General features: G+C 39.7%; 1 protein-coding gene and 1 long non-coding RNA gene across 2 annotated transcripts; both read right to left on the bottom strand.

The window, feature by feature from the left end:
* Window positions 1-5,702: 5,702 nt before the first annotated feature.
* On the bottom strand, window positions 5,703-16,333 carry LOC148340320 (anosmin-1-like). The gene is made up of 13 exons (XM_088290672.1): window positions 15,974-16,333; window positions 15,015-15,062; window positions 13,103-13,168; window positions 12,776-12,998; window positions 11,721-11,905; window positions 11,501-11,630; window positions 10,127-10,332; window positions 9,933-10,059; window positions 9,735-9,842; window positions 9,097-9,185; window positions 8,738-8,909; window positions 7,363-7,565; window positions 5,703-6,565 (listed from the first exon to the last, which is right to left on the bottom strand). Exons 1-13 carry the CDS (start codon window positions 16,172-16,174, stop codon window positions 6,410-6,412), a joined length of 1,914 nt encoding a protein of 637 aa, XP_088146798.1. The 5' UTR covers window positions 16,175-16,333; the 3' UTR covers window positions 5,703-6,409.
* A 3,134-nt stretch (window positions 16,334-19,467) lies between these two features.
* Window positions 19,468-21,683, bottom strand: LOC148340319 (uncharacterized). The gene is made up of 3 exons (XR_015842540.1): window positions 21,626-21,683; window positions 21,261-21,383; window positions 19,468-20,727 (listed from the first exon to the last, which is right to left on the bottom strand). It is a non-coding gene; the product is annotated as an uncharacterized LOC148340319 (long non-coding RNA).
* Between the last annotated feature and the right edge of the window lie 2,472 nt (window positions 21,684-24,155).

The raw sequence follows: 24,155 nt of genomic DNA, 5'->3' as shown, positions 1-24,155 counted from the left end.
AAATTAGTTTTCAAGCACTTTCTCAAAACTGGGACAAAGTAAATCATGAGGTAGTTTGTACATTATTTGCACAGTTTTACATTCGACAAAGTCAGAGATGCGTCCTCATTTTCATCACAGCCTACTGAAAAAAAGTCAAATCCACCCATTTAGCCTCCAACTGTTTCTTAACTGGTGAATTAAATTCAGTCATTAAGTGAGTTGCAAACAACGGCAAACTCTTTCCTTGTTACTGTGTAACATGTTCATAACACAGTCTTTGATCATTTCACCCCCTGCGAATTAATATTATCAGTAAACTTGTATTAGTCTTGGGACTTTTGAGATTTTCAAGGCTTTCACATAGATGCTTTCAGTTATTTGTTTGAGGGGAATTGATCTCACTGTTCTTGTGTCACTAAAAACGTGGGAGTGTTCATCTACATGGAATATTTATCATTTCGCCATGCATATTAAGAGTGGCATTTGTATTGCGTTCTTTCCATCCAACCTCTTGCCGTAAAGTAAAACCAAAACAATCCTTTCGCAACTTGGATCAATCCCTGAGAAGTTTCATCTCAATCTCCTACCCTAACAGATCACTGCAAAATTTCCCAGGTCACAGCCCGAAATGAGATTCACAGCCTGCAGCAGGAGAGAGTGCTCATGAATACAGCCCCAAGCTGAATAGGGCAGAGAGTCTGCATCCAATGCAAGCGGTAACATCACACTCTCAGCCCCTCGGCCTTGCTGGCAGCAGGCAAGACACGGAAATGAAAGCTAAGGGCTGAAGCAAGACTTGGAATGAGCACTGTCTAATAAGTTTAACTATATCCAGTGGTGGGAAGTGATGAAGTACAGATATCAGTGCTTTGTACTCCTTGCTATCAAAACAGGCATGCTCTCTCTTTTTTTTAACTTCTGTGGATGATGACATGGCGTATGAGAAATAGAGGAAAAGTCAGCGGCGTGTTTGAGGGACAGCAGCAACAATGAGGATTGTGAACCAGGGAGCAATAAATGACAATGACTCAACAGATTCGGAAAAGCGAAATATTCCAAATGCATGGCATTATTTGCAAATATTGTTGGCTCCAATAATGACTCAACCAAATCTGAAATTGAAAATCTCTGTTTTATCTGAAAAAACACAAAGTGATAGATGACGCTCGTGTGATCTGATTTTCTTTTTTTATTTTAGTAAAGGAATCAAATCAGTTTTTAAGCAGAAAAGCTGAATGAGTACTTTTAACACAGTATTTAATTTTTGTGCTTGAGTTCTTTTGTCACATCTGATTAACAGTAAAGAAACGTGGAAAAGACTTGCAAATAATCAAGAGACAAAATACATTCACCGTCGACCCCAGCCAGCTCGAGCAAATTGAGTAAGATATCTTTTAAAGTATTTGAGATAGATGTAACAATAATGACTGAATGTTTTAGAGAAAAATGTCAAAGAGGTAGAGCATTGAAAAAGAGCATATCTTCACCTCAGGCACCTGGTCTATCTTCTATCAGATATAATTTAATCTCACTTTGAAAGAGAGATAGACTAATCCCGAAAGATTTGAAGTGTATCCATTAGAAATGGTTATTTGCATAGCCCTGAAAAGGGAGTACGCTGTGAGTGAGTTTTTATCATTTCACCTAAACTACCTCTGCCATAATGTGTCACTCAAAAACCCGACAGGCAATATCTTCTGGCAGGTAGGTGACAAGGGCATTAATTGGGTTTTCATGTTGAACCTTCAATTCACCAAATTTAATATATTAAGTTTTTAATACACTGTCAAAACATGATTATGACACCATCAATTGTGTCAAATGCCAACGGTGTAATGTGGATAGAAGCAAAATAAATAAATGATTGCCTGTATCCTGTTTGCCTCAGGGCTGCTTAGGACATTAAATGGTGTCACAGTTTTCTGGTTCCGGTGATGACATCAGAACATGGTTCAGAAAAGAGGCAAAACCATCAAGAATGTTTAAACAGGAACAATATGAACTACCATAATTTAAATTACTTAAATACAAACATTAAGCAAGTGAAATATACGCTACTAAATAATATGTGCTGCTTTCTCTGTTAAAAAAAAATGGACAGTATTATCCACAAAGTCCACATGATTTTCTCCATGGAAACAAAATAGTTATTAAAATGTTTCAGTAAAAATGGTCTTTCAATTTGCAAGTATCATTACTGCCCTATAAAGACTACTAAATTAATGTCTTGGTACTTTGTGCTTGTTTTTTTTTATTTTCGTGTTCATTTGTGTCCTACTGTTGAGTACTTCACAAGGTGTTAATGTCGCAGTGGCTTGAGGAGCGAAGCTTACATGCAGTTGATGAAAGATAGCGTGTATACAAATTACAAGTGGCATCATAAATAATGATCACAAATAGTCAAATAAAATAAAAATAATGCTTTCAGATGATGTTCGCGCAAGGTAATGTCAGATGCACCCTGTATCTAGCCGACAACAAATGTGTGGTCGTGTGACCACAATGTGATTTGTCGGCTGTGCTCTAAGTGTTTTGGAGCCACATATAGAATCTCGTCGAGGACTACCATTTCAAATAACACTTTTTCTTTTCTTTCTGTCGTGATCCATCTGTGTTTTCGTGGAAAGCACGTGGTGGTTCTGCTCCTTTAAAAGGGGCTTTGACATCCGCTTTAAAATGTTTGATTTCAGCACAAACCTCCTTTGTGGGTCATTTTTCGAGTTTAGTGCGGGAGAGTTAAGACTGCACATTCAACAGGTGCCTAGGAACACAATCACCAGTAAAGAGGAAAAAGCACAAACGTGTATTTAAGGTCGTGTGAGTGTTTGCGTGTGTGTCTTGCGTGTATCTGCGTGCGCGTGTGCATGACGGCGTTTGCGTGTGTGTATTTTTTAAGTTTGAGAAACCATAAGTAATAATGTACCATATATATTTTCTTAATACTATTGTATGTGAATTGTGAGAGATAATCTGCTGCGCAACAAAAAACATTTTTTTCCTTTTGCAGAAATATTTCAACTAATGTTTTTTTTTGTTATTATGCTAATCTCGCAAGTTTAATGCAGAGATGAACACCAAATACAAAGGTTTTTTTTGTTGTTTTTTTTAAAGGAATTGCAAACCGCTAATGTGCATCAAACATATTTTGTCTCTATTGTTATTATTCCACCGGGTCCTTTAATAACAGTAGACTCTAATACATGTCCATTCATTTATTTAATACCTTTTGCACGTGTAGTTTCTGGGGATACTGCGGCTTAAATTCTTTACTGCAGCTTACAGTGTTAAATATCTTCCACTCAACATGTACGCTGATACCTACAATGGACAGCCTTGAGGCTAAAATCCTTCAACCACCAACCAGTGTCGTTAGTCTGTTGATACTTGATACTAGAAAATATCCGGACCTCCAACAAGGCCAAACAATCCATATTTGGTTTAGCATCAAATAGGACACCGTCATAAATTTCCTCCGCCTACTGTATATGATGCAGTTGTGTCATCCAGATTAATCCACCATTTATATGAAGATGAGGGAATGTTAATATTTTACTGGTTATTCTCAAGACCCTCTCCACTGCAACATTTGTGAAATTTAATCCTGCTGGCGTGGCATTAAAAGTACTTAAAGCGAAAGCCGTCCCTACAGCCATGTGGACTGCTAGAAATTTGAATAACATCTAAAGAACATGCCAAAATATTCTCTTTTTTTTTTTACAATTTGTAGCGATTCACCAAAATTGATTTTTCGCCAAAAGAAGAGTTATAGAGTTATATCACACTTAAGACATGCTTATTTGTGTCTTGTTGAAATTAGGCCCTATCCCAATAGCACCCCTTTCGTCTCGTCTTGACCTTTCCCCCTTGAAATGTACGTTCACGACAAGCAAGATGTGTCCCAATTCTCTGTAAACGTTACGGGTAGGGTTACAAACAAGGGGCATATGGCCCTTCCGCACAAAGACACACGCCAACCTCCTTAGATTCTACACACGCCTCCTCTGCAACAAATACAATGTCTGCAGAAATGAAATCAACGAATGAGAAGAAGAGCAAAACACATAAATGAAAGTAAAATATTTGTGTCTTATAGTGGTGATGCGTGGTGTTATCAGATGTTCTACACTTTGCTAAAATCGTGTGTTTTGAGTTGTGGATTGAAATGCTTTCTGCAGAGCTGGCTGTCAGTCCAAACAATGCTAGAAGTCGGGTAGTACTGTAGTGTTGCTTCTAAATACCATGACATATTAATTTTCATACCAATAACTTTCAAGATTTCTTTAGATGATTGCAGGTTATTGCAATTAGCCGTGTTTGAAAAGTGGCTGCTTAAAGCTCGCTGGTACGCAGTCGGGGCTAATAGCATCAAGGCTTGGCTGCTTCTGAATTGTTTGACATCAGTTTTTTTATTGTTTCTTTGTCTAATCAATAAATTAAAGTGGTCATGTCGCATCTGCTCTCGACACAACCTACACGCGGCTCCAAGCGATGACATATCGAATCTAGTACGTTCCCATTTCCTAGGGGGATTGTTTTTCCACTGTTTGTCTCCCCCCTCCCCAAACAGGGTAAAGAGTGGCTGCACTTCAGAATCAGAATCAGAATCAGAAATCCCTTTATTATCATTGTACTCAAGTGTGCAACTGTTTTCAGAAATAAGCAGATACACACCAGTGCCTCAAGATAAGACTGCTTTGAATTGCAAGTTTTTCAAGATACAAGCCATCGCCTTGTTGTTGGTTTTTTATTCCATAGATTTTTTTGCATCCAACCTGCATGCACACGATTAAGCACAAAGTTGTGCGTATGCACGGTTAGTGATTGAGGCCCATCATCACCTGCTGGTGTTAATGAGCCATTAAGTTGGTTCGTCAACCGTCAGTGGAGGTTGAAAAAGCAAACTCCTCCATCAATCAGCATAAACAACTATCACCTGAAGTCACTGACCACTTTGCCTACCTCGGCTCTACGGAGACCTGCAATTTGTCTTTCTATTCCGGGATCGACAGGCACATTGCCAAAGCTGCTGCCGTTGTGCACAAGTTGAGCACAAGAGAGTGAGGCCAAACTCAAGGTATGCCATGCATGCATGCGTGTCAAACTGTAGCATTTTTTTTTTAGATATTTTAAAATCTATTTATAAATCACTTTCTCAGCCCCCACTGTATCGCTCAAGCCCCCCTTTTATCCGGGTGAGAAAAAACTCAGGCGCCGTCCCGGCATGCGACTACGTATTTTGGCAGAACAAAGTAACCAACACTGACTGCTGTGTTGAAGAAATCACATCCCACAGTATGCACTCCATGCTGTGTGTGCGTCGCATGAAAAATGGCTTCACCCAAAGGACGTCCTGTACGGTGAGCTGGCTACAGGACACCACCTGCAGTTGGCCGTCCAGCACTACGTTCCAAAGATGTCAACTTACATCTCGTAGGCACTGACAATAACAGCTGCGACGTGCTTGCACCTGATGGAGACAGCTGGCGCCACGCTGTCGACTGTTGCGTCAAGAGTGACGAGCAGAGGATGATTGTCCAGTTAGATGAAAGGAGGAAGAAAAAGAGCACGTGTCAGTCTTTGAATTCACTCATTGTGGCAAAGACTGTCTTGTCAGGATTGGACTGCGCAGGACTCAAGGTGCTGTTTCCAGCTTTAAGTTTATAAAGACACTAAACTGCCCGAATGATAACTTATTCTTCTTCTGGCTGGATGGGGTGAAAGTGATCCATTTGCTTTATCTGGACCGAGACTGAGTTCTAAGTGACATGGAAGCACCACTGACACTCTTCATTTTCTGCATCATACAGTAGAACTCACTGATGTAAGAGAATCAATGGTGCCCAAAAGTTGCGTGGTGCACAGCGTGCAGTGGCGTGCGCATGCAAGTCAATGAAGCCTGTTGCAATCATTTCAGAGCATTGAGTTGGTGAGCGCAATTGACTCGAGCGGAACAATCCTTGGGGCAAAAGAAAAAGAAAAAATGCCAAATCCAGGAATGGATGCACTGCGCGTGGCTGTAGGATTTATTTTTTTTTCCATGTTGAATCTTTGTACAATAGCTCTCCTGAGGTTGACTAGACACATCTGGACAGAAAATATAACACAACTAATTTAGACATTATATACACAATTTACACTATTCAGAAACAACTAACATGAACGATCATTTCCCCGTTTTACAGACTTTTTGTAAGTACACGCTAAGGTGACGCTCAGGGACATTGAAGGTCGACAACATGTGGGTTTCCATCAGGAAAATAAAGTTTGCAAAGTTGGAACAATTGAAGGAAGAAGTTATTTAGTTATTGCATTTCTGCAGTTGCTTCTCTCTTATGTGCTTTGTCAGCTGCTTTCCAAATGGCCGGGTCAAGTCAGTGCCTGTGGTCAACTTGCTAATCGTAGTGACGTTCGTCATCATGCTTAATTGTCAATCATATTTCCTATGCCTTAACACATGTTGGAATGCTGGAGTCTGGAAGGTTCTACTGATGGCTGGACCTTCACCATCTGGAGTGATGGCTCGGACATCCAACTTGTAGACACTGGCGGGGTGGAGGTCAGAAACTGCCAAAACGTTGATGTCCTGTGATGGGAAACACAGCATGAGTGGGAGGTGGGTCAAGCAAAGAAACATTTTGCACATGGGTCATTCTAGAATTGAAGGACAGCTTGAGCACCAACCTTGTTGAAAATTGTCTATTCATTTTAGATATTTTTTTTTTACATTTTCAAGAGACACAGGTATCAAAACATTATGTAATTTGATTCATTCTGCTCACCTATCAACAGTACAAATTTTATGAGAATTTTTGCTGTGTTTGGCATGACCCAGGCACTTAAAAAAACAATGTTAAAAAAATGTGATAAAATGAATATTTTACAGTTAAATAAAATACAATTGTATTTGAATACTCATTTATTTTTCATATTCTCATAACTCTTATTAGAACAGGATTGTAAATCAATGCCAATGTCAAAGTTTTTACCCGCGAGTTCATGCTAGCTGTTTTAGCTGCTAAGCTAACTTCTCAGGAAGAAACAAATAAATAGTTACAAAATATTCCAGAATAAATATACTCCAATTAATTAAATAAAATGGAACACTAAATTAAGAGTTGTAAATAAATAGTAATGTTAAAATATTGTATTTGGTTGAAAGCGCATGCTTTGTTAGCCACAATGCTATCCGCTCAAGAACAAAATTGCAATTAAAAAAGAAGGAAAACTTGGTTGTGTTGGTCTCAGTAACAAAATCCATTACGGCTTAAAACATTGAAAAATAGAACCATAGTTTTTCAAAAATTTTAGGAACAAAGGTGGTTTGGGGCCAGAAAAGGTAGAATTCTGGAACAACCCGTGTGCTTGTGGTCAAGTACTAACCGGGGTTAAGATCTGAGACTGGAAGACTTCATTTCTGACTCGGCTGTTCGAGGTCACCGCCACCAGGGTCACCTGGTAGCCAGTTAGGTGACGCGATGGGCCAGCAGGCACATCCCAATTAAAGATGGCAGTCAGGTTACCGCCACGTACCCTGAAGGAAACTGTCAGGTTGGTTGGCTTGATCAAGGCCTTCTGAAGAGTCACTGCAAATATAGATTCATGTTCTTATCAACTCTGGAAGCACAATTCATTATGCATCGTTGTTAGGCGCGTACAATGCATTATTATGTTTGCACAGCAGGAAGCACCGAAGTGCACTGTGCACAGACCACAGGGGGTGCGCAGTTCTGACAACACACTACAGGGGTACTCAGACTGCGGAAACACAAATGGTAGCTTGGAGGTCTGCAAAATAATTAGTTATGAATATTTGGATTATGTTGAAAAAAAAATAAAAAATTGGAAACCCGTTTTAAAGTTTGACTCTAATGTAATAACTTTCCTCCATTTTCTTGAAAAAAAAATACCTCTTTATTCTTGAATAAGACTTTTCATCCCTACAAAATTTTACAAATTCTTCTCCAAAATAGGCAGATGTTTTAATTTTTATGGCATTTGCACATGATAGTCGTGCTGAAAAAATTAAGCGAATAACTCAGTAAATTACAAAAAAAAAACGGTCAACACAAAATCTCTGCCTTGAAGCTTCATTTGGATTCACGGACAGAAATTAGTTGGCGCAACGAAAACGGTCTGAAAATGACAGAGATTGGCCAACATTTTGGATAACTTCACACTTTAAAAGAGAAGATAAAAATGTGCAATGTGCTTCCTGCAAATCACAACCGTCTTATACAATCGCATTCTACAATTGCCTACAAAAGGTAATGGAAACATCGTTAGCTAATTTAAATATTATTAATATTGATAGACAGCTGTCCGTACACTTTCAATCACTTTATTGAGTTTGATAAACATGCAATAAGCTACATTTGTTTTATTTGATTAATCGATGGGACAATCAGAATACTGAGGTCTAAAAATTATTCAATGGCCAAATTGTTAGTTATGTTTAATTGGTGAAAGGATTATGAGGGGGGGTACCTTGGACCATGTTCACACCTGGACCCAAAGCTTTTGAGAGCCCTGCACTAAGCTGTTTAAACGGAAAGCACATGGTGAAGATAGCCAAAAAGAAATGTTTTTTGTGATTTTGCTCCTTTGATGGCTGCTGTGATGATAACAGAACAGATGTTGTGCACTTACATCGCGCTTTATCGACACATATGGTGCCCAAAGCGCTTTGCAAATTCTCACATTCACCCATTCATGCACACATTCATTTAAATATGCTCCTTACACAAAGTTCCCTTACGTGTTTCTCCGCTACAGGCTATGGGTTTTGAACTCTTGGCTTGGATGGCGGAACAGGAAGGCGTAATGAAGCAGATAGTCTTGGCTGGGGGTCGACTCGTCCTGCTGACAGGCTGCAGGAGGACTTTGTACTTACAGGAGAAGAGCAAACGCTGCAGGCTGGTGAAGGTCCCCTGGGATCAAGTCAACACAAACATTCCGTTACAGCTATTAGCTATGCATTTCCCAATCCAACTGGACTCAACGTTCATATTCCAATGAGATGCTCAACCATGACCGGACAGCTACATTAAAATGTCAACTCGAAAACAAATTTTATTCTACGCGGTATTTACAACGTTTTTAAAAATGATTTGCAACCTGTGTGCTGATCTTCTCTCTGACCGCAATTTGTTTGTGCTTGCAGTACTCTGGTACCCACTGGATTCTGTAGTATTCAACTGAAGGGTCTACACAAAGAATACGAGCGGAAATTAATGGGAGTTTTCAAACTGGACTAAGAGGAAAGAAAATAAAAACTAAATACAAAATTATAATTTCAAAAATAATTTATTTGAGGAACGAATCTAAACATTTTAAAAAGCATTGTTTTTATTATAGTTTAAGCCATAAAATACCCATCTTAAACACTGAACTATCATTTATTACAAATTTACACACGCTTTTTAAATACACTATAAACATTTAACATGAAAAATTATGTTTAACAGAAAAATATATAAAGCATATACAGCAAGAAATTAAGACATCACTGCAATCTGTTTACTGATTTTTCTTTTTAATAGGTAGATTTGTCTCATTCTACAAACTGCTGTAAACATAGCCCCCATATTCTAAATGCAAACATTGGCATGTAGAAATTAGCAGAAAATCAAACAATGCTCAAAATACCACAGAAAAAAAGTTTTTGTTTTGTTTCATTTTGGTCTTTTGTCCAACAGGCGTAACTTATTAATAACATTTTATACCTGGAAAATGAAGCATGCACTCATACACACCTGTGCAGCTCTGCCAATAAATGTGAACCTGAAGCTGTCCATTTTGATAGAACGGTGTCCCAACATGCAGGACGTCAGCTGCAGATGATTTCAGTGTGGAACTGGTATCTTTAATACAGACAAAATATAAAATGACCCCTTGAAAGTGATGAATCAACGTGAGCCAAAACAAATCTAGCAAACGTAAGATGTGCATACTGAGCTGAGTGCTGAAGTGTACGATAGCCCGAGGTCCTTTCAGCTGAGTTTGTTTCCAGTAGGACACACCCTGGACTTCCACACTGTACATCCGATCCGACTGCATTTTGTCTAGCACCACCTGCCTCTGTATAGGAAGAGTTTTCATGATCTTGTGACATTATTTGTCCATTTGTGCTCTCAGCAGCACTTACCTCACTGACTAGCTTCCTCCTCTTAGTCAAGGAGGAAGTAGCGGGTTGACCAATAGCAGTCCAAGTCCAGCTGACCTTGTAGTGGTGAATGGGGACGTCGAGGTCTTCATGCATGCTCCACTGAAGATGGACCCGCACCGAGTGGCCCGAGGCAAAAGTTATGTTGGTCGCTCTCAGCTCAGTTGGTGCGGGAGGGCGAGAGGGCTCTGACGATAGAGAGGTGAAATTACAAGACGAGAAAATACTGCAAAAATTAAAACTCAGACTTTGGCTTTAAAAACCCTATAAAGTGAATGACAGTTACTTGTTAGTTTCTAATTACCAGTGTTGGCACGGTTACCTTGAAAAAGCAAAAAAAATAATAATAAATTATTGATTTTTAAATAAAATTATAGAAAAAAATAAAGGCAGTACTTTTTTCTTTGACTTAACTATTAATGTTCTAATGGCAAAACTAAACATTTATAATGTACATTGTATATAAAATATTATGATTCAATTTGGCACTTCCTGCAGTCACGCAATCTGGAAGGGTCTTTATGCTTGAATGCATACTGTGCTGGCATCATGTTTGTATTTTTTATTTATATTAAGTAATGTTATTAAAGCTAGATAGCACTCTGTCGACAGCACAGAGTTTGCCCCAAAAAAGTTTATTTTTGTTTTTAGCAGACACAAATTCAAAATAATGACTGTAATTCCAGTTCAAAAACGTGAATCTCCTTCCTCCATTGCTTTGGCATGATAAGGACACACGAGTCGCCAAAGTGCATAACTGACATCACTCTCTCAGACGGGAATGTGAAGTTGAAGAAGACTCCTTTAGTGAGAACTATGGTGTTCAGAATCAAGTGTCCATCTGTATTTTGTTATTGATGAATTATTATTTTTGTTGCATACACAATATGCGTGTGAGAGACCACCATAAGTGAGAAGTATGTGCTGTTTATTAAACTTTTATGAATTCTTTCTCACGGCTGCAATCTGAAGGCGGTGTACTAAACCTGCCTTTGATGCGGAAAGGGCCTCGTCCTTGAAATACTGACATCACTGTCAAGTTAAAGTTTATACATATGAGCATCTTCAGATATTTAGAGAGTAATAATATATTAATTTTGATTTATATAAGACCGACATCACTGCTAATTACATTATAAACGTGTGAAGATAATTGCGGAAAACTATCTCAGAACTTGAACGTCTCAACACTCATCCAACACAATGATGACGTGTTGTTAGCTAGCTAGCTGTTAGAAAGCTAGCTCATTCAAATTCTGCAGGATTCAAATGTAGAAGGCATTTATTTTGTTTACAGCAACTTGTAACATGTATTTCTCATCAATAGATCTTACAATCATTCCAAAGGCTGCTGACCTCTGCTGGAATGAACGTGTCGACTAGGAGCGGTGAAACCTCGGGTTCCGTGAATATTGACAGCTGCAACTCTGAACTGGTACCAGCGGCCTGGTCGGATGTCGTACAGACGGGCTCTTTGCTCTGTGGTCTACCAAATATCAAGCGCGGTGTTGGGTTGAAAAAACAACATGTAGTTGGACACAACATGAAGGCACACTTGGGTAAGCGACCCACTAACCTGTGCAATCGCATGCCAGGAAACGGCATCATCATCGCTGGGCTGAATGCCAAAGTTCCACCTTGTCTGCAGGATGTAGACGACAGGCTCAAAGGAGACATTGAACCTGGAGGACCAGTGCACCTCCAGATGGCCAGAAGGAGCCTCTTCAAAGTTCAGCTCCTTTATCGGTTTCAGAGGAGCCCCTGGGAAGTTATTGGGACACATCAATCAATTTTACAAACGAGTTTGCATGTGCAAGGCCACAGGTGGATTTTAGTCCGGCCCTTGTGCATGTGATGTGGTCGCGAGGTGGCCAAAAGTTCATCTCAACGTACTCAGCCAAATAGGCAAAAGACAAAAATTGCCTCCGAACGTGTCATAAGCGCAAATACAAGGCCGGAGGGTCGAGGCCGGAACGGTACATAGGTCGCAACCAGAGGGCGGGGGGCTGACCGGCAAAAAAGGGTCAAGTGCCCAGCTCTTCAATTCAAATTACCAGAAAATTATTCATAGCAAAAATGTTCATAAGGACAACAGAACACGAAGTAGTTTTGCTAAGTTGTTTTTATTTAAATCGTTACAGTTGGTGGACCGTAGGGGAAGAAATACTTTTGAAAGTTCTTCATTTTTTGTTGTGAAATGCAAAAAGCCTATTTTCATGACAGTAAAACTTTCAATATTTTGTTTGACTAGCCACACTTGATATTTAATATTTTATTTATTGTATACGTTTGTTGCCTTCAAATTTTGGCTTGACTCCACTTTTTATTTTTTACAGTGTACAAATGTGAGTAACACTGTTTTGCTAAATATAGAAATATATATGGGAATAAGCTTTTATCCATCCATCCATCCATTATCTGTTGCGCTTATTGAGGGTTGCGGGGGTGCTGGAACCAATCCCAGCCGTCTACAGGCAGTAGGCGGGGTACACCCTAAACTGGTCGCCAGCCAATGGCCGGCCGGGCACACAAAGACGAACAACCACTCACACTCACAATCACCAGACATTACCAGACAGCCTGATAGTGTTTGTTCCTCACCGATGGTCCGTCCAAGCTTCTCACACTCACCCTTATAAAGGTTTTGTGGGGACTGGCATGTGTGACCGCAGTCGTTGGAGCAACATTTCTTCTGAGCTGGACATTCTGCATCGTGGTCGCAGCTGTCAACGCAGGCGGCCGCAAAACCACTGGCCCTGTTCGGAGGTGGACAGCCGCCTTGCTTCACCTCCAACAACGTCTGAAGGAACTCACAGCTGGCCCCACATTCCCAGTGGTTGACGGGAAACAATTTCTTGAATACATAGGGGAATGGGGTACACGCTCTACATCATCAACCGTTTCATCACATTTGTGGAAAGTGTACCTAATGGATAGACAATATTATGACGCATTTACCTCACAGAATTCTTTGCACTTGCTCTTCCTTTCCGTGGACCAGGAATTTTCACAGGGATCCAGACACTGTTGACGAGATGGAAGTGAAATACATGGATTAGAATTTTGGGGATGAACTAATGTCCACTTTGCTTCACTGTGCACGTCTTGGCTACCTGGGGGCAGTATAATTAACATCTAGATATACTGTACCCTGAGCCAGTCTCAGAATCCACACTTTTAAATGAAGTTGCTGAGACTTCGGACCAAATCAAAGCAGGGACTTGTTGAACAAAGTTTGTTCATCATGCGCGATACGTAGGATCTTGTATTAATTCCAGAATTGTCCGTACGTTTGTAGCTCACAAATGTGCACCATGTCTTCTGCACTTGCTGATTCTCCAAAGTGTATTTTGTGCCATCCAGTTGAAGACGATCCTTTCAAATCAAAAGTGAAATCTCCCAAAAAAAAAAAAAAAAACTCCTTTTTCATAAATGCTTGGGCCTACCACACCGCTCGAATTTTTTTGGAGGTGGTACTTGATGTAAAAAGTTTTTCAATCACTGCTCTAGGTAACTTCACGATGACAGTATAGTTGGCTGGCTACGTGCACATCAAGTAGTAGCGCTGGCCACATGACAACGCGACGCTTGGCCTGTCATCTCTCATCTTCCCCTTGCGAGCCTCCAAAAGAAATCGCCTTGCTAATATAGAGTGACATTGCCACTTCTTGTGTTGTCCCTGGCTCGGCAAATTCCAGCGATGCTTCCTTTTCTGCCCCATTTCCAGATGAAATCAATCACTTTGTTCGCGCTTTCCTGCGACTAAACGGAGATACTTTTTGGCTGGGCTTGAGTACTGCTCCCATTTGACATTAGCCTATTGAACGCGCTTGAATAGAAGACTTCATTTGTATTGCAAAGAGGAAATTGCACATTAGTCCTGGCCAAAGAGCGGATAGCCCTTGGGTGGAAGATCAGAGTATGCAAATTTCTTACCTCAAAAGAATGCATTTGTAAGATATTTGAGTCAGTTGGTCTGACCATTATTTTTTTTTTTTTTACAGAAGTGCAGAGTATTATTAACTCGTTGGTTTTGAGGCAGTGGCAGACGTCCAAGAAAACATTCAACAATAAAATATTTTCCAATTACATTAAACACCCCTGCACCCCTGCGTTCAAGACCATCCCTGTGATAAATGAAATCCAAATTACAGAACTACTACCTTACTTAAATACTGCATATACAGTTTGTATCTCATTTACGACTTTTTTGGAATGTTTGAAAATATTGGACAGGTTTTTCTCAAATAACTCAACTCACCGTCAAACTTGGAAAAAAAAACTATTGGGGTAAAATGAAAGTTTATTATCAGTGGGTGTCGAGGGTGAGAGTGCACAATATGACCATGTGATACGTCCCAAGCTTTCGCCCTTCAAGTCAAGTTAAACATTTTGGTGTGAGGTGGATTCATCTAATTAATTATCGTTTCACGTCTTTAGACTATCAGGGCACATCAAACATAATGAAAAGAAAATGTTTGACTCCACTTCCGCGTCAGTGCTTTTTTTTTTTCTCCTTGCATTACTTTTAGTTTTACCCTTGAAGTAGTTTTAAAAGCATTACAAGTCGAATGTAGACTGACTTTCTTTTGTTCATGTTCAAAGCCTGACATGACACGACTTGGACAACATCTTTTGATTCAAATTCATTAAATGTCTCGCAAGTACCTGTAATTCAACATGAACATCGAAATAAGTATTCTTGGAATTTTTTTTTCAAATGTCATTCAGAACTGATACAACTGCAAGCTATAACTGAATTGGTTTTCTGAATAAGTTCACATGTTTGAATCTCAAGTGACCTCCACTGCCTCCTTAATTATTCCAAGAAGTTGGGTGACAAAAAATGGAGTGCATAAGAATGACCTACCTTTGTACACTCCTTATGACTGTGACACCAAGATAGCGATGCATTGTTCTGAAAGGAGACAAGAAGAGAACTGAGAGGATAAAAGTGATTGACCCATTACTCCATTTGCATGAATGAGTAATTATTCCAGCACCTATAGAACGGCAGCTCGGATTGAGAGAAAATGGTTTTCTTATAAATCACAAGCAATGAGTCACAGGTACAGGTTTTCTCAGTTTCAGTGTTTTATTTATTTATTTTTTTGCCTTTATCAAAATTGATTACCAGATTGTGAGACTTTTTGTACTCTGAGTCCTTTATTAAACTTCAGCGAGCCTCGTCATAAAGCACCAAGTGAAATGTGGAAAAAATGCGAGTAAATTACCATGAAAATAAAGCATGTGAGGAAGCAACTGCTTGTTGGATAATCACTTCCGATGAGAATGGAATCCTAAATCTTGTCTTTAGTGTGTTTTTTGTGGGATTTTGCTTCAAAATGAAGGTATAAAATGGTGGCAGTTCCTAAAAGTGTCTTTTTTTAATCTTAAATTCAATATGATAATCCACAAATGCAGCATATTTTCATTGTTTTGTTTAGTTTCAAGATCATTGTGGTGGTGGTGTATGAATTCATATTTAAAACGATGTCGTCAATCACTACAGGACCAAAAAGTATGTCTACCTACATAAATATTCAAATTAAATGTAGACATGATGACATAACAAAAAAATGGAGTTCTGGCTACCTTGTTCGTTCATTCCAGAATGATCTGATTGGTTGAAAACTGACTTGTTGATGATTGTAAAGAAAGCTAAACATATTTGATTACGAACCTGCCTTACCTTGACTGTCTTGGTATGGATGTCATTCCAAATCAAGAGAGATTTTGCATCAATGTCAAAACAAAATAACAATCTTAACTTGCCCACATTAGTAAAGTTCGTATGACTGACGTGAGTGTAGCTGAAAACTGAATTACCTGCAGTGTTGCCGTGCTGTGCAAATTCAAGCAGCGGGACATGCACCGTGCCCTCGGGAAACTCTCCAGCCAGGACGCCCCATCCTTGCCGTCGTCATCATCATCACGCTTGGAGCCTTGGAGAAGCTTTTTGGTGCACACACCCGAGACGAAGAGAAGCACGAGCGGAACGATTCTGCGCATCGGCATGGCAGCCTGCATTCTTGTCCTGTTTGTGAGAGAGCAGCGAGCGGGTCGTTTGATAGAACCGCAGTTCAAGCGAAAATTTATAGCTGGGGGAGGAGCGCTATACTTGCGGGAGGTGTGAACATGTCACCAAGGGATGGTGATTCCAAGTAACTGAATCCATTGTGTGGAACAGTTGCAGTTTGAGGACCGAATGTTCCAAATTATTTACTAGTAGCACATTGTTTTCATTTTCTTATACACATTTCTAGAAAGTCATCACACTGCCCAATACGTAGCAATTTACGCTATCCACCCTGCAAAACAGGATCTGTTCTTGACAAGCTACTCATGAGCGGGCCTGCTACGACCACCATTGCTGAAAAACACCAAACTTCACGAAGCCAAGGACATTTTTTCAGCGCATGCAGCAGAGAGCGATAAATGTTTGTCCATATCGACTTCAAGTTGTTCAGAGGCTTCAAGCGGAAGATTATGACACTCCTCAAACCGAAGGGTGCAGTCAGAAAAAAAAAGACATATATGAGTTGCTTATGAGGTTGGTTAGGGATGGTTAAAATAAAACATGTATGCATGATTGCATCTGGATCTCCATGGTGAGGTTCTTGCGATTCCAGAGGCAACACCACCATGCATTTGTCTGGGAGAATCTTTTTAATACGCCTTCATTCGGTCAATCAATCCAACACTTTTTTAACAGTACCATTACAATCCTGAAATTGCCTGTGCTTTCATTACTTCCACAAGGTAAAAGTTAATTCCACAATTTGTATTTGCAGAAAAATCCTTTTTTTCCCCCCCATCATGCATCAAAACTGTGACTTGCTTAATAATGTGGAAAAGTAATTTATCTTTGATTGGGCTTATCTGAGACAAAAACAATTCCAGAAAAACAAAATCCCCAAAAGACAAAAAACAATGTCTATAATATTTATATAATATTAATATTACATTTATCTTATATTTCCTTAAAATGTGTCGTGAGAGATACAGTGTGCCTCAAGAAATGATCAATTTTCCAATTTCTACATCCCTAGCCTTACGCTTACAACATCCTGGTCATTTGGTGAGTATCGCTGTGGTTTAAAATAATGCTACTTTCATTACCAACATTTTAAAAGTAGAAGAAGCAACTTTCTCCTGTCAGGACTTGCATGATATGGATTTCTCCCTTCAGACTAAGCTTGAGACTAACAGTGGCCAAGAATCTGCATATGACACAAAGGGGCTTGCTTAGGGAACAAAGTGGATGTTACCAAAGCCAACAATGTTATTTCCTGAGCTACTGTGCCAAAAGGAAATTTTTCTAACAATGTTACACTAAATTCACAAGTGTGTCCAAAACGGCGACCAGTATCGTTTCAGGAAGGTGCAAGTTGTTTCCACCAGTTGTTTGCAGCTGTAGCAGATGTGTTGTTGAGCAGTGGAAACGTTTTTCACACCTCATTTTGGTGCGTTAAAGAGCAGGATGTGTTGGCTAGATTTGCTGTTTTAAAACACGCAGGTGGAACGTTTTTCCTCTTCAACGCAGCCAGTTTTACATTCTGCTGCCATTTTGCAGGGAATCCCATCCGTACTGTTAACTAGAAGCTGCCAAATATCTTATTAATGGGTTCTCCCGAATAATTGCAAACACATCACCCGCGAGAAGAAAAGGTGGCATCAGTTTCCTCACCCAGAGGCAAGAAGGAAAATGATGCATTGGAAAATCTGAGGAAATCCTCCGCATATTATATGAGGCCTGCTTGAGCTGCTGAACATCCCACTGTGTTTACGAGGAGCCACCATCGCTTTACTTTTCCAAACTTGCACACTCATGCTGGGGTTCCACTCGCACAAGTTTTATAGCACTTGTCTGTGGCTTAATGAGCGAGATATACGAACGGTATCATAAAAATGCTTTTGCTCGTTAGAGGGCAGGCTGAAACTTAAAATTGGGAAAGACTTGACTTTGACATGTTATCCAAAAGACTCGACTTTTACTTGAACTACATCGCTCGACAAGTCATCTTGATGAGAGTTGGAAATCTGCATTTTAATATGTTCATAAATTTGCCTTTTTCGGGAAGACAGAAAGACAGATAAAAATGCGTTTTATTTCATTGGTGCCAACCTGGCAACACAGCCAGCGACACTTGTTGGTGTGAACTGGCTACCAAAAAACCAATGGGGGTGGGAGAAGCTCCCAGGGTGGATCATTAATTTGAATTCATGGCGCTGGTAAAAATAGCATGTAAAAAGGCATGGTTCGCAACACAGAATGAAGAAGCAACAATGACATTGTCACAGTTCGTGCCAAAACCGCCAAGGCAAGGAAGTTTATGTCATAGTTTAGCTGGCAATACAAAAACTAGTTTGGAACAAGTATAAACTGAACAGCTAAGTAACGTAGCTAATCGTGGGATGGTTTATGAAAACGGTCCGAACCATTCAATGCGAAATCACATCGCAATGCGAAAGCCCCTCACTCCCATTTAATGAGGTGAAGTGACTTCAAAAGTAGTGCAATGCACCCAAATCATAGAACAACAACTGAATGCACAAGACGCATTATTCTTAGAAGCCATTTGTGGAGTGAAAAAAAAAAAGGTGTGGAGACTGCATATCAAGTGGAAAAGCATCAGTGCTTGAAGAAGCACCAGCAGCATTATACATGTCTGCCATATTGGACCTCTTTGCATTATCATGACCACTGTCACAAACAGGTCATTGATTAAAGTACCTTCCTTCCCCAATAAGAACAGTGCAGAGTTGTACAAGTTATAGGTCACATTAATAGTGAAAAAAAAATGCAACTTCAAATCATCCATCGCTCCATTACCTGAACTGTTTCTCCACACAAGGGTCGCGGGCGATGCTGGAGCTTATCCCAGCTATCTTCGGGCAGTAGGCGGGGGACTCCCATCTTTGCGCATAATATAACAATAGTCACAAGCATCTATCCTTTATCCTCTGCGAAGAACCACTAATATTATTGAGGAGTTTTGACTTGCTCCATGTATATCAATTGGTATGCTTGTATTATACCACTTCTGTGTGGCCAAGTCACACTGTCCATTGAAATGAAGCAAAATAAGTGGCCAAGATGATTAATTCTTTATATTCCAATTATGTCATTATGTTTCAATGAATTAAAATATTGCAAAGTGATCATTTTATAATTAAATAACATGTTCTAAGAATTTTTGTCTTGATTTTTTGGGGAGTCTGGGACAAATTAATGGCATGTCCTTTCATTTCAATGGGGAACGATGATTTGATCGAGTTTGAAGTCATAAACATGGTCACAGAACAAATAAGCAGAAAACTCAAGGCACCACCTTTTTTTAATGGTAATTGAAATAGCTTAAGTTGTGATACTTTTAAAATCCCAGCTGAATCATTCTTTATATGTCCCCAAAAGGGAAACGAGATGGTGAGAAAAAAAATATAAAACCATAACGAAATGATCAACTGGGAAAGTAGTGCGATGGTGATCACTGAACACGCCTTCTCGTGCTGATTGATGACGTGTGAAATCAGCTAATTGCACGCCATTTGTAACCTTTGAATACAGCTTCTGTGTCCAACTTATTTTTGTAACGGGCCTCATTAAAACTGGAGGGCCGTTATGAGCCCATAGAAATGTATGATTGCCTTATATTGTCACATACACGACTAATTGATGATTAACTAGTTTTTAAATCAGAAGCAGGTAACTGATTGTTTGATCAACGTTTTTTCATCCACTGGACTGGTACAACTTTTTTTCTATTAATTTTAAAGGAGGGATCAGTAAGAAGTAATGCAGTATATCATTTATCAGTTTTGTTTAATATGACGTGCGCCGGATTTGGCTCCTGGGGCTTGAGTTTGACAACTATGCTGAGAACCCCTTCACATGGATGTTAGAATGTCTGCTCTGGCTTTTCCATTGTATCAGCCATGCATACTGTAAATGTTGGTGGAATCCCAGTAATTGGTGCGGGGTCCTTCAGGATGCAAGTTGTTTCCACAAGGTTTCCTGGGGTCTCGTAACTATCATTGAAGGGGAAGCCCCAGTCAATGTGGTTTCCCTAATAAAACCAGGAGGTCGGTTCTCTCTGTGCGGTTTATTGGAGCGTGTTGTTCTCACGTTGTAGTACTGCCACCACGGGCCGCGGCACAAACATCAAAAAGTATTTCTAAGGGTTCTGGTCATTCACAAAAAAGCATCACTTGTCATAATTTTGCGAATAGAAACATTTGTTGCATTGACGGTAAGTTTTGTTTAGTGAAACCCAGTCGGGAGTGGAAAAGGTTCTGTCCCGTAGACTGGAATCTTGTTGAGGTGCATGGGAGCAGGGTGGTGTATTGTATTAGTTGTATAAGTTTCAACAAAAGCTAGTTTGTTTCCATTCAAAGAAGGATGAATGTATTTGCCTGTGACAAGTGCAATAATCAAACAGCGTTGATGAAAGAGAGTGCCAGTATACGTAGTAAAGACGGTCAGTTGCAGAGGTCCGTGCTGCAGCAATTGGCGAAGGCGCCGGGTGTTTTGATATAGCCCTGACACACAGCCATGTTCATGCACTGGCGGAAAGATTGGTCTGCAATGAATTCAAGAGAAATAGTTTCAGATTACTATGAAATAAGAAATATTAATTGTAACAATATGGTCTATTAAAAAAAATGAAAATTAACATTTTGTTAATGTTGAGGGACAAGAAGCATTAATGCGAATGTTTATTGTCCGTCCGAGTATTTCTTTTGTCAGTGCATTTACATAAAAAACAACAGGATGAAGACTCTTATATAATTATGTTTCGTTCAATTTAGTTGCAAATGCAACTTTAAGGTTCGTGAGCGTGCTGGAGCCTCTTCCAGCTGTCTGCGGGCAGTAGGCGGGGTCCAATCGCAGGGCACACATAGATGAACAACCAATCACACAAAGCGCTTTTGTTTCTTCAGCTTCTTCCAACAGGGGTCGCCATGAATTATAGCCAAAGTCAAGCGCTTCCGTAATTGAGCAATTCGTTTCGTACTTTTGGTTTTATGGCCCATGTGAGCGCATATCTCTGCACTCACACCCAATTTCTGACCGCACTAACATTTCCATTGGCATCTACGAAATGAAACTCACTTATAATTCCTTGAAGGATAACTGCACCACAGGCATCAGCGGATCCGGAACAAGTCTGGATGCTTGTTGGATCGCAGAGTTCGCTGCCCTTTCCGAAACAGTAATTGCACCTCAGCGCCTTGACTAAAAGGATTAAACAAAACAGAAATGTAACAACATCAGAATGTGATCAAACACTTTTCCATTTAGGTTTTCATTCATTTATTTTCCGGACCAGGCAGGATACGCCCTGAACTAGTTGTCAGCCAATTGCAGAGCACACGCATCTAGGTTTTCACGACTCAAATCGGGTCAACATTTTGAGAATGCTGATGACTTTTGGCAACGTGTTTAATGGCTACTGGAGTACGTTGGAACACTCGTACCTTGAGACAAAGCCAGCACGAGGAGAACGGCACACACTGCAGCTTTCATTGTTCCACCTGAAACTGTTATTAAAAAACAGGAAAGTATTTGAAAATGGCACATGCTTGAACACAACCACATTGTACATTCAACAGCAAAGTTGCTGTCAGGGATGGTACTACACTGGGGCTGCGGATGCGGGTATTGGCGTGGGGGGGGGCATGTCCTTGCTGGGTAAAAATAAAATAATAACAATAATGTCATGTAAGACATCTTATTGCAAACCAACTTTTGGACTTGACTTCCCCTTTAAATGGCATAAAATGTTCCTGACCACTTGTTGTTTTTGTGCCATCGCGTGTCCTATGATTCTTTGTGGTTGGCCCTCATGGTACTTCCTTTTTCTAAAGCCTTCATTCTTTTTTTTTAGCATTTGCATTTTGTATAGGGAACCGCAATCGTACCAGTATTCTCAATTTATGAAGTGAAGCAGTAGTAAAAACACATTGTTTAACTTTACGTTGCCGTTTTGACATTAAAGCAAGGCACGCACTGATAAGAAGAAGAAGGAGGCTCAGCCACAACCTCAACTATGAGCCTGATGGTGCAAAAAAAAAAAATGATGAGCCATGTGTTGACACAGTCGATTTGTAAGGTTACACTGTTGTGCAAATTAAAGCCACGCATTAGCTACTTTGAAAACTTAAAACAGAGTACTGATACAGAAAGTGCACAAAGTCAACACTTGGGTTTACCTCTACTAGAAAATGTAAATTAAAGTTTAAATATAATAAAATGAACACAAACAACTTTGAAAAAGAAAACTCATTCATGTGGTCTACATACAAAGTTGAACAGTTAAAAGAACAGCATTCATAAAAAAACGACTTAAACCATTTAAGAAGACATATGAAGTGTAAATGTTCTGTCTTACCTTAGTGAGACCAAAATTTGTGGAATGTTTCTTCCAGTTGCTTCGTCTCGAAATGCTTCCACCCTCTTCTTAACTAAGCAGTCACCACATGTTCTGTTGCTCAATACCAGGAAGCCTGCAGCATAACTGCGAGTCCAGCAATTGCAGAAAAATAGAAAATTACGCTCATGTGACCTAGCCGCCTCCTTTTTTTCACGTCAGATATTTTTTAGCAATCATGCATTATCCTGTGTTGCAACCCCAGATTCAAGTTTCCTTAAAAGACAAATAATAAACCTCACTGCTTTTACACAGCAATTCCATTTTGCTCAGATACTAGAATGTCCTAAGACAAGACCCAATAAGTAAAATGTAAATGTGATAAATAAAAGCCTCAAATTCCCATGCAACAGGCATTCCATCTGAATTAGAAGACACATTACAAGGCTCGGAATAAGTGGATTGTATCACAGTTTGTCAGCCAAAATTAGCATTTTGCGCCTCATCAAAACAGGTTGAATAGCAAAACTGAGAATCAAAAAAGCTTTGCTGTGTTGGACACATGCGTGTCGCTCACGTCATCAACATGCGAGTAGTCCGAGGTTGACGCAAGCTAAATGCTACTTACGCCACACCAGCTAGCTAGCAATGAGCTTTCACTGGCTAATAGTGTGGCTAAACATGTTGCCGTGTCGCTAATTGTTCTGGACTTCTGACAAGTATCGATCTCACGTAGGGGTGACTAGACAATATGGAGAGGCCATGCTAATTGGTAAGATAACCAAAGACTGATATCCTCGTGTAATTGTGGAACACCAGAATTACAGTTTTTCTCCATTAGTTTGGGTAATTCAGGGATTCTCAACCAGTGTGCGGCGAGAGATCACCACGTGTGCCGCGGGAAATTATCCAATGTCAATCATTATGAGGAACAATGTATATTTTCTAATAGAAAGAACTGTTTTAATTTATTTATGCCAACCATGTACAGTAACAGCCAAAACAATAAAATGTTTCACTCAATGACAGAAGGTATATTATGACGCTTCATGGCTACTTTTTGTGAATTGTTTTGCTAAGTGTTGTGCAGTGAGACTTTTTCGGATGTGAAATATGTGCTTGACTCAGAAAAGGTTGAGAAACACTGACTGCCACAATGAAATTATGCTGACATGTTTTGGAGAGAAGCACAACCATTTGACTGAGAATCAACTAACACTTTTAGATCTGCAAGATCAATTTAGTATTTGGAAAATGTCCTTAATGTGGGCTCATTGTGCTTACTGTCGGATACTTGTACATAACCATTTCTTAAGATGCACTGAGACACTTGAGTCGTGTTCTAAGACATTTGGAATTTGAGTAAATCAATGAGAAATGACATTTTGTTGTGAACGATTGCAAGGTGGTTTGGGGATTTGTCTGTTATTTTGAGGATGTCATTTATGGTGTTCTTGGAAACTGGAAGTGCATCGGTGATTGAGTACACTTTTCACTTTTCAGTTTGGCTCTAACCGGGATAAAGTGAAGAGTACACAATTTTGAACCTCAAAGTAGCAGGCAATTTAAGTGTCTTATTCACCAAACAGCTAGCCAGACTGAAACTGGAAGTGAAAAGGAGTGGCCTATAAGATGAT

This window comes from Idiotropiscis lumnitzeri, chromosome 3 (genome assembly GCF_059441095.1).
Source record: "Idiotropiscis lumnitzeri isolate Australia: NSW breed Sydney's pygmy pipehorse chromosome 3, RoL_Ilum_1.0, whole genome shotgun sequence".
Lineage (NCBI taxonomy): Eukaryota > Metazoa > Chordata > Actinopteri > Syngnathiformes > Syngnathidae > Idiotropiscis > Idiotropiscis lumnitzeri.
Note: the sequence above shows the minus strand (reverse complement) of the source record. Positions and strands in the feature narration are given on the sequence as shown.

What these genes read in the sequence shown, in the direction of transcription:
- LOC148340320 (XM_088290672.1), bottom strand. Translation starts at nt 16,174, where the DNA reads ATGCAGGCTGCCATGCCGATGCGCAGAATCGTTCCGCTCGTGCTTCTC. An exon ending in CCTGGCATGCGATTGCACAG is followed by an intron (nt 11,631 to 11,720) that starts GTTAGTGGGTCG and finishes GATATTTGGTAG; the next exon opens with ACCACAGAGCAAAGAGCCCG. An exon ending in ACACTTCAGCACTCAGCTCA is followed by an intron (nt 9,843 to 9,932) that starts GTATGCACATCT and finishes TCTGTATTAAAG; the next exon opens with ATACCAGTTCCACACTGAAA.